Below are 10817 nucleotides of genomic sequence, written 5' to 3'. Positions count from 1 at the left end.
TCTACATTTAATTTTCACTGTACTGCTTCTGCCAGCACATGTTTTTGCAAACATCCACCCAAGACTTAAAGGATAAGTTCACCCAAAAATCATTATCTGCTCAAACCGACGCAGATGTAAAGTCAGGTGACGTTTCATGGTCCACAGAAAGTTTCGGGAGCTTCACAGCATAACAGCATTCTCCTAAACAACTGAAGTAGATGCGGACTTGTTTTAAAACATAAGAAAAAACATCTGAAAACAAAGATAAGATGGCTCCCTACAGCTTGTCCGGCGTAATCCAAGGCCCATTCCCAATGTCCACACTCACAGACTCTGAGGCATGTTCCCGGTAAGTCTGCAAGGGTTTAGGGCTGTCTATTGGTCAAATTGATGAGGGCATGAAGGCTCCCTCGCAGACATTTTGAGCCCTTTTTGGCCACTTTCTGTAAGGCTGCATATCTGCAGACTAGCGCACAACCCATCTGAGTGGATGCAGGATCTTGTCCACAAGTATTGTAAATATTGTCTTTTCAAATCAATTTGGGATCTCAGGGCTTCCAGAGACTATGGAACCATTTTAAGGTTGTTTTGCATTTACCAAATGAGCTGCCAAGTATCAACATACTTGGATTCAAAAGCTGCCAAATCCGGATTTATGAAAAATATCACTTTCCAATAGGAGACGCAGGAAAAAATAGGAGAAAATATGTAAATAACTGTTACAGAAAGTTTTGTGTTAATGAAAGAAACTCACTGAGATGCTTTCAGGGACTTAAACATCTGTAGTACACTTTAGCTTTGATGATGTGAACTAACAGCACAATTTTATGGGTGAATTTATCCTTTAAGTGAAAAAGAAAATGATTCAAGTGTTACACTTTGAACCAAAACTGGAGTTAAGAATCAAAAGCTTTCTTGTACATCAACAGGTCAGTACACCTCAAGCATCCCGTGCAACTCCAGGAGAAAAGTACACAACACTGTAGTACACAGAACAGGAAATTTCAGTTATAGTACATTTATAGACTCTATACGACTTCTAGCAGCAATCACTGTGGACTTCCCAAAAATGTAACATGTGATTACAAAAGATTTACTCAACACACCTCTTTGTTGCTTAATCCTAACTGTGATCTTGACTTGATAATGAGACCATTAAGCCTGTGTCAGCACGTCAAAAGGAAAGCAAGTTCAGGTTTGTGACATGAGAACTAGGTCGCTGCAGAGTAAAGAGGTGCACAGCATAAAGCTGCAACATCTTACCTTGAGGCTTACTGCACTGCCAGAGTGGTCAACCCAAGGAAGTGGCAGGTTTTATACACCGAGGAAAAAAATACAGAGCTTGGTTTCCTTCCTTTTTGCGTTTGCACATACTGTTGCAATCTAGAGATGGCCGACACAGTGCAACTGTGGGTGGGCTGTATCTCACATTTTGCTTTCCTTTGTTATGTAACACAGTGTACAGAAAGTATTTCTGTGCAGCCCTGGCGTAGCTGTGAGGAATAAAGAGTCTCATGGTCAGTGTAGAAGAGTTGTTTTATGATGAAATGATTTGACCCTAGCTGCCATTTCTGACAAAACTGCACAAAGCTGTACACAGAATGGAACTGGATAAATCTCTTACTCTCCACAACTAAAGCCTCAACTTCCAGAGCACAAATAAAAACATTGAACTGTTCTGATATCAGAAATATTTTCAGCTACCACACAAACACATTTACACAAACAGTCATGGATGGATTACTGAATAGGACGACCTGGCACACACAGCCTCTCTTCCTCTACAGCACAACAACAGCCGCACTACCGAGTTCTGCTGAACTGCTGAATGTCACTGAAAGAGACGCAAACAGACCACTAGAGATGCAAAACGACTACAAAAGGGATGTGACATGACTACAAGGATATGTTTATCAACTACAAAGAGATGCAAAAATACAAAAAAAAGAGATTAAAAACTACTACAAAGAGATGTTTAACCACAACAAAGAGATGTAAAATGACAGAGATGCTAAATGACAAAATGACTACAAAGTGACATAAAGTGACAACAAAAAATGAAAAACTACCATGAAAACATGTAAAGCAACCACACGAGACAAAATATAACCTTAAAAAGGCGTGAAGCGACCATATGAGACATAATACAACTACAAACAAGCTGTTTTGAGAGATTGAAAATGCCTAGCGATGCAAAATGACCTTGAAAGGTAGCAAAACAAGAGACACCACTACAGAAAGACGCAAACTACAGACACAAAAAAAGTACAGAGACACAAAACAAACATGAAGAGATGCAAAATGACAACAGAGGTGTAAAACAACTCCTTAAAGATGCTAAACAACTATAAAGAAGCAAAATGACTTAGAAGTAACATAAAACCACTACAAACAGATGCAAAACTACCATAAAAAGATGTAGAGACCTCAGAAGACAAGATTACAACCTTAAACGGTGAAAAGCGACCACAAGAGATACAACACAACTACAAATGAGCTGTTTTTAGGGATTGAAAATGGCTAGAGAGGTAAAATGACCTTGAAAGGCAGCAAAACAACCATAAAGAGATACAAAACGACTCCAAAGAAACAAAAATTGAACATCAAGAGATGTGAAATGACCACAAAGACACACAAAATGACTGCAAAGATGACAAAAGTGACAACAAAAAGACATAAAATGATGACAAAGCGATGCCAAATGATAGCAAAGAGATACAAAAAGACAACTGACAGACACAAAACAACTCAAAAGAGACAAAACAAAACAACCTCAGACATGCAAAACAATTACAGAGACACAAAATAACTACAAAGAGGCACAAAACGAACATGAAGAGACGCAAACGACTACAAAAAGATGCTAAATGACAACAAAGAGAGGCAAAACAACTCCACAAAGATGCATCAAGACAACAGACAGCTGCAAAATGTGCTTTTACGTGTGCTCAGGGGCAAATTTGTCTCATAATCTATCCATGCATACAGTACACATACATTTACACCCACCCACACACACACACACACACACACAAAATTCAATAATTATCTCAAAATGGCATTTATCAGACCAGAAATTTACAAAATACTAAAAACAACAGTGGTGTTGCATAAAGAATCACAAAACTAACAACCATGAACATACAATGAGAACATTTGGCAGATGAAATGTGGCTCTTTGAGGAGCAAATCGTATGTTGGGTGTTTGTCAGGCGGCTGCAGCCAGCGCTCCAGATGTCTGGCAGCAGACACAACTGTTTCCAGATTTTCATGTTGTTCTCAAAGTGCTCCTGCCAATAAAAACAATTGTAGTATAAATAGATTCTCCTTTCATCAATAAATGTTTCTTTTTCCCTTTTATTTATTTCATGCCAAATTTTCCCATGTTAGGAAACACTTTGGAGCCACTCAGCAGATGTGACGACATCTTTGGTTCAGAGCTACAGAGTCTCATTAATAAAAATGCCCTCGGACTTTTCTCTATAAAATCATTTATAAAAACATGATCAAAAACAAACATATATATATATATATAAGACTCTCAGACATTTAATTATTATAAAACATTTTTTGGGAATCATACATATGAAAAAAAACCTGGATGGAATTTAATTAGGTCTGAACGGTCGTTTTACTGTGTTCAGGTGGACTGAGGCCTGTCGTGCAGACCAATATGGCTTCCTTTGGACATTAAAATGTCATTAGGTAATGTCTCTTTAAGCAGTCTGTAGATGCGTCTTGAGCTGTAGCGTCTCCTCCACTGATATCCTGTCGTGGTAGAAGCTGAGTCCGGTCAGGAGCTCAATGTCTCGGACTCGAGCTGAGTGAAACTGCAGCCACTCCTCCACCCACGTCAAGTCCGACCCATCCTGAAGAGAAATGGAAAATGAGTAAAAAGGCATCTACAATTAGGAGCTTTGATCATTTTTTCCACGGTAGGATCTGTCAGCAGGTTGCGGAGAAATGAGTAGGAGATAAGTCGTTGGTGTGAACTCACAGCACAGCTCTCTGTGTGGTCAGGTCTGTGGGGCAGGATGAAGGACTTGGCCTGCAGGGGACCCTCGCAGTTAACAGGGCTGAAGGTCGAGTTCCCACAGCTGGTCAGGATGATGAAGAAATGTGTCGGAAGAGGAGCCTCATTCCTGAAGAAACATGAGATCACAGGCTTTAAAATGTTTTTTGCCTCCGCTCTAGAAGGATCTCATTTTAACTTGTGATGTGTGCTCACAGAACATTTAAAAACACAGGGGATGATTGACACCACATGAACACACAGTTACCCCTCAGAACTACAACTACGACTCTTTTATCAAACGTTTTCCTCGACTAAGGCTAAAAAACATGTCTTTTTGACTGAACACTTGCATCAGAGCTGAGAGTGAAGGAAGGTTTCCTTTCTCAAGAATAAACTATAAAAAAAACCCAACAGAATAGATAATTATAGTATTTTAAGTCTGAAGAATGGTATTTTTAGAGGCTGAGTATTCATGAGAAGATTAAACCTCAATGTTAGTTTCAATATCAACCACGACCCATTACTGGTTTCCTCTATAACCCATTTAAGAAGGCTGAATTAACAAAATAAATTCTAACCTATGTTGCTGAGTTAGTTTCAAGGACCACAATGGGAACAATTGTTGAATAATCATTTTATCAATTGATCTGCAGTTATTTAGATAATTGTTTTAGTTATATTTCAAGCAAAAAGGCCCAAAACTCACCGTTATAAGCTTCTCAAATGTGAGGATATGCAGCTTTTCTTTTTCATATATGACAGTAAACTGAGTATCTTAGGGTTTTGGACAGTAAGTCAGACAAAAAAAACAGGCAATTTAAATATGTCACCTTGAGCTTTGGGAAGACATAAATGGCATTTAACCCTTTTTCTGACATTATTTGGACAAACAATCATCAGTTAATCAAGAACATAATAGGCAGATTAGCTGATCATTAAACTAATATTTGGGTGGAGCCTACATGAGTGTGTGCTGCTGACTTACCCTGAGATTGCTTTGAGTGCATCAACGTTTCCGTCATAGTCTCCATCGAATATCGGCCCACTCATGATGTTGACTCCGTTCATCTGTTGAAAATGTTTTGGAAGCAGCACATCGTGGACATGGGCCCAAACATCTGCAGTCAGGAAGAAGACGCACAAAAACTTTTGAGCTCACCAACAAAACATCACAAATGATGATACAGTGGTTGGGAGAAAAGCTAGCGATAAGCTTTTTACAAGTTAAACCTGAAAGGAATAATTTGACATTGTGGGAAACGCACTTATTCACTTTCTTAGAGTTAGATAAAATACAACTCTCGTGTCTACTTGAGTGAGACAGTTAGCACAAACATTGGAAACAGAGGGAAACTGCTAGCCTGGCTCTGTCCGAGGGAAACAAAATCTGCTTACCAGCAGCTCTAAAGAGCTGTAATTAACGCGTCATTTTCATATTTGGTGAAGTTTAAACAATCATAGACTGCTTTGATTAGTGAGCTTTAGAGGTGTAGGTAGGCAGATTTTGTAACCTTCTGATTACTGGACTACTCACTCTTCCTCCAAGCCACTGAGATATTACTGCTACTACTACTAGTGCTACTACTATGTAGACCTGCTGCTACTACCATTGAGCTATGACTGCTACTAGTGGTGCTACTCCTACTACTGTTACTACCACTACTACCACCACTAATACCACTACAACTACTACTACCATTGAGCTATGACTGCTACTAGTGGTGCTACTCCTACTACTGTTACTACCACTACTACCACCACTAATACCACTACAACTACTACTACTATCTACTCCTATTCCTACTACCCCTATCTACTACAGTCTACTCCTGCTACTACACACTACCACTACCACTACTACTACTACTAGCTGAGAATTGAACCAGAGTCCAAGTTGAGTCTCAAATAGTTTATTCTCTTTCAAGTCAAGTTGCAAGTCATCAGACTAAGTCACAATGACTCAAGTTCGCATTTCTTTACTGAAAATAAAGACATGAGAGCGTTATAGATCTCATCTATCTTTTGTCATGAGAAAGACTTTCCCTGAATTGTATTTCTGTCAATTTTAATATGTAGTAAGTAAATCTATCTATCTAAGTTATTCATGGGCTGATTGAATTGTACTGTATAAGGATTATGGAATATTGTTTGGATCAGATGTTGTTATTTGATCATGAAAAGTTATTTTTGACATTTGTAGTGATATATTTAAGTTAATAACTAACCAAAAAACTCTAAGACACTCTCTTTTAAACCACTAAAATGCCTTTTTTTTCACGGCATGGTCACGTAGTCAAACTCATTTTGACATGAAGCCTTCGCCAGGGAGTCAAAAAGTCTTTTTGACAAATGACACTAGGGAGGCACCTCTACCCTTATTTTAAATTGTAACCAACTTTCTGCATTTCCTGCCTCCTCCCTCATCTGAAACAGTTCACACATTGTAAACATAGTAATTTGCCACAAGGGGGCAGCATCTGTTAGCCGATCAATTTTGAGCCTTCCAACACACACAAACGGCAGTCGTTCAAAGGGGTTTTTCGTGGGGCCTCACATAAGTGAGTGAGTTTCCATTTACAGTATGGGTGGCCTCAAAGGAAAACCAACTGGAGCTGTGTGATCTGAACCTTTCAATATATTAATCACCCGACGTAATCAACAAGTTTCAACAAAGCCCGGCAGACAACATTACACAACTGAATCATTGATGACATCCACATACTCTCACATATGACACAGGTGGCGTAATGCTGTGAGAGCAGGTACAGACGTGGGATTCACAGCAGAATTAAGCAACTTATCTGTATGAGCAGAAGAACAAAAATGACAGGAGTGAACAAACATTCATTCCATTCCAGTTTGTAAATGTATGACTAAAGATCATATCTGTGTTTTTCATGAGCATGTTCTGGTGAATCACACAAACAGAACCACCTTTAAAGTGAATCTGATTGTGAAGAATACTGCGGTGTTCACAGAAGGATGGCAGGAGGATTAAGTCTGGAAAAAGTTCCTCTGACTAAACCTTTAATTGTGCTTTACAGAAAGGGCTTAAGTAAATTAAAGCACAGTAAACCCATATAATCACGGCGGTTTGGATTTTTGGACTCCTGTTATGTGTATTTAAGAACCAAAAGTATAGGCTGTTACTATAAAATCAGCTTTGAAAAGTATAATATTGAATAAAAATGGCGATGAGAACTGGCAACCCACAATACCTGCCCTCGGAAAACTTGAATGTTGAACAATTTAACAAAACAGTGCATGACATAATGTCTAGTTTTGATCTCTTCGGTTAATTAAATTGTTCAGCTCCCATTCAGCTCAAAAGCTTCTCATTCAGTTGGCAGATGAACCTTCCTGACAACTCTGGCAGTAAATTTTTAACTGATTCATCACTGTGACTCTCATTTTCATCTCTGGAAGAGGCGCTGATAAATATGACTCACCTTTAAATGCAGGGAACATTGGTGCCATGTTGCTTGTGAGCAGAGAGTCTGTCTCGGGTCCGTTGACACTCAGATCTATAAAGAGAAAATAAGAGGTGAGGAAAAAATATGTTCGCAATTTGGGTATGGATTCAAAGACAAACTTCATCTTGTAAAAGTCAAAATAAAAGAATAAAGATTGACTTCACATGTCGGTGGAGCTAAATTAAAAGAGGTAAAGTCATTTATGGCTGCAATTAACATTTACTGTCATCATTTATTAATTTGCCTGTTGATGGAAACACTCTTCACACTAGAGCAGCTGAAGCAATCAAATACTTGTCATTTTTAGTTGAAAATAACTCAAATGATTACTGAAGATTGACAAATCAATTAATCATTGCAGCTCTTAAGCCATTTAACTGCAGCAATCACAGTCTAGCATCACTTTCTACCACAGCCACGAGGAAAATAAAATGTCTTATTTTGGCAAGTTGAACTTCCTCACAGCTGTTGGTGGGCTTTTATTTCACTCTTTCAGTCTGTCACTTCCTTTTGTGGACCTACCTGAAACCTGAATTTCATTAAATGTACACAGAATCTACAGCATCTCAGTTAGGGGGGATGGGAAACAAGCATGAGTGCTTCTTTACATGAGAATGTGGCTCTGAAACACGTCAGCTTGAATTCAACACCCGGCTGGGGACGGCCTGTTATGACCCCCTTCACCACATACAGAACATACACAGTCACGAACACACACGCACTCACTGGGGGGATGCAGCAGGCCGTAGGACAGAGCGGGGTCGTCTCTGTAGCGCAGACACAGCTGGCTGGCGGCCGGTGGGATGCGGACGTCAGCGCGAACGCACGCCTCCAACTCTGGGCTCAGGGGTTGGACTCTGGTCTGAGAGAGAGGTTCAGTCAGTGGTGGACAGTGTGGAGAGGGACTCCGGGCCAGCAGTTGTGTAAGATCACTGACTTGGTTTTGATTCGCTTGTGTGCATGGGTCAGTGAGGGCATTGCACTGTTTTGTTTGCAGAGCGCTCTAAAATAATAATCTTATGTCACTCTCCTCTACTGCCAAAGAAGAAAATTAAAGACTTTTTAAAAATAAAATTCCTGGGCTTGTAATTTCCAAAAGGTTCCTTTTTGGTAAGAACTATGAAACTTGGTACATATTTCAATGTTCATTGGTGTAAACTTCCAATTAATTCATTCAAATTGATAGCCAGCACAACATAAAAAGTCTCTGACTCATTGAGCAGTAAGTCAGACAAAACTCAGAGTTTTGATAGCAGCTTCTGAGGCTGTACTTTCTGCATTCCAGTCAAAGATAGTACTTTCTTGTTGGAGTCAGAGTTCCTACCACTGACATTGCAAAAAGTCAACAAAAAAACTTGGCTGACCATAACTAAATGATGTCTTTTTGCCAAGAGTACACATAACTGAACACTCAGCAGTGCAGCCTCCTTGCATAAATTAAACTTTTTTAGTCTGAAACATATCTACAACATATGTACATGCTCCATTCACCAGCTTAATACAAATACAATACATCCTAACCCCTCCTCATGGGCGCTGCCATTGCTATGTGTGCGACTTTGAGTATATGTCAGAGCCTGTTCTTTCTAACTTTTATCTGAGTAAAGAAGTTGGATTATCCTTTTACCAGAGTCTTTTTACTTCTACAGATTGTGTGTACTTTTGCCTCCTCTGGAAAAACAGTACGACGGAACGCCACTCGAAGATGGAATTCCTATTTGTAAACTCAGGGCAAATCCATCGACCCCGACTTCATGCGGGAGCAGTATTTGTATTAGGCTAGGACTATTGAGATATGTTTCCAAATACAAAAGTGTCACAAAATAAAATGCATAATGGTGTCTGTTACCTCTTGTGTAATTTTCCTCCTCTATTTAATTTATACGAGAAGGCTGCACTGCTGAGGGTGAAATTTCAACTAGGAAATTCCGACCTCTGACTTTGACTGGAGCGCGGCACGAGACTGAAGGGAATGCCTTTAGTTTTGCGGTTTTTGTATTGTTAAAAAAAACCAATATATTTTACAAATTGAGATTTTGACCAGCCAGTGGTGTCAAATTAAACTTTCATTCCTATTTTAATAGCACCCATTTATAATGCGCTTTACAGAAACCTTTTGTAAAATTATAAGGAAATCACAGTTTGGTATTTTCTGATTACAAGCAGAACAAATAAGCATCAAAAGCTATGCATATTTTCTTACATCCTGTATGTACAAGAATAGAAATGTCAGCTTATTCAACAGCACCGCTTCACGCTTGCCACTGATTAATTGATTTTCTAGTAGGCAAACTAGCTTAAAGCTAGCTTTATATAGAGTTGTTAATGTTGACAAGCTGTGAAATTGAAGTTTTCTGTGGGTGTTCCAGTGCTTTGAGCATTACACAGTATGCTATGGCACAGATTTAAAACTAACACATTCTTTCAAGTCTAAATGAACAGAGTACAGTATGAGCCATATTTATCTCTTACTGTATTTGGATAAAGCTTGAATAATAACAAATGTACACACGTCCTCACTTGCTCCATCATTCAGACAGTATATAACAACAGTGTAAACTCTGCCGGGAATGTATCGCACTGCCTGAGGTCATGATTTACACTCAACCGCATAATGAGAAAGACAAGAACTGTTTGAACCAACACGAGCACAGAAGATGAGTAACAGCTGCTTAGAGAAGGGATTCAGATACTAAACAACCTCTTACAATCTCTTGCCAAACCCAAAACCACTGAAGAAATACAGCCAGGACAACTCAACTGTACAGGCTATGTTTAGAGATAAAAGAGAACGCACTCACCAGAGGCTGGATGGTGTACGACACCCAGAGGGGCATGAGGCGGTCTTTGCTGTACCCGCTGAGGTAGCTGGAGTGGTGGAGAAGACAAAAGGTGGCGTCTGGTTGGACGACTCGAGGAGTGCCAAAGGGATGGTGGAGGCGGCGTAAACTGGCTTTAACACCTGCAGGGAAAATGTATGAATGTCAATTAACTGATTCCATAAAAAAACATTATAAATGGAAAGAAAAATGAACTGAAACTCACTGGAATTAGTTGTCATGAGAGGTATGTTCATGTCCGTCTCCTGGAAAAAAATTTAAAAAAAGGAATTCCCACTTCTTGTTAGTGCACTTGTGTTGTCTAAAATATAGATACCACACTTTCACCATGCACGTCAGAATATGAAGCCTGTAAAGCTTCCAAGTATCTGCTCTTGAGTCAAGTAAAGTCTGATTGTTATCATACAGAAAAGATCTTTTTGTCAGCTTGAGGGTAGTATAACTTGTTTTGATCAAGTGGTAATTCATCATCTAAAAAATGAGTACTAATTTTAAAGCTGCTACATG

General features: G+C 39.2%; 1 protein-coding gene across 1 annotated transcript in view; it reads right to left on the bottom strand.

Annotated features, from left to right (window-relative positions):
* Positions 1–2900: 2900 nt before the first annotated feature.
* Positions 2901–10817, bottom strand: part of enpp1 (ectonucleotide pyrophosphatase/phosphodiesterase 1) — a 33358-nt gene continuing 25441 nt past the window's right edge. The window contains exons 17-23 of the mRNA XM_073493402.1: positions 10516–10555; positions 10272–10432; positions 8197–8332; positions 7447–7521; positions 4983–5115; positions 3980–4124; positions 2901–3851 (exon numbers count right to left, since the gene is read on the bottom strand). Of these exons, the coding sequence (XP_073349503.1) occupies positions 3699–3851; positions 3980–4124; positions 4983–5115; positions 7447–7521; positions 8197–8332; positions 10272–10432; positions 10516–10555 (843 nt within the window). The 3' untranslated portion in view covers positions 2901–3698. The remainder of the gene's footprint in view (positions 3852–3979; positions 4125–4982; positions 5116–7446; positions 7522–8196; positions 8333–10271; positions 10433–10515; positions 10556–10817) is intronic.

The sequence above is a fragment of the Pagrus major genome, chromosome 22, assembly GCF_040436345.1.
Source record: "Pagrus major chromosome 22, Pma_NU_1.0".
Lineage (NCBI taxonomy): Eukaryota > Metazoa > Chordata > Actinopteri > Spariformes > Sparidae > Pagrus > Pagrus major.
This window is presented reverse-complemented; position numbering and strand designations above follow the sequence as displayed.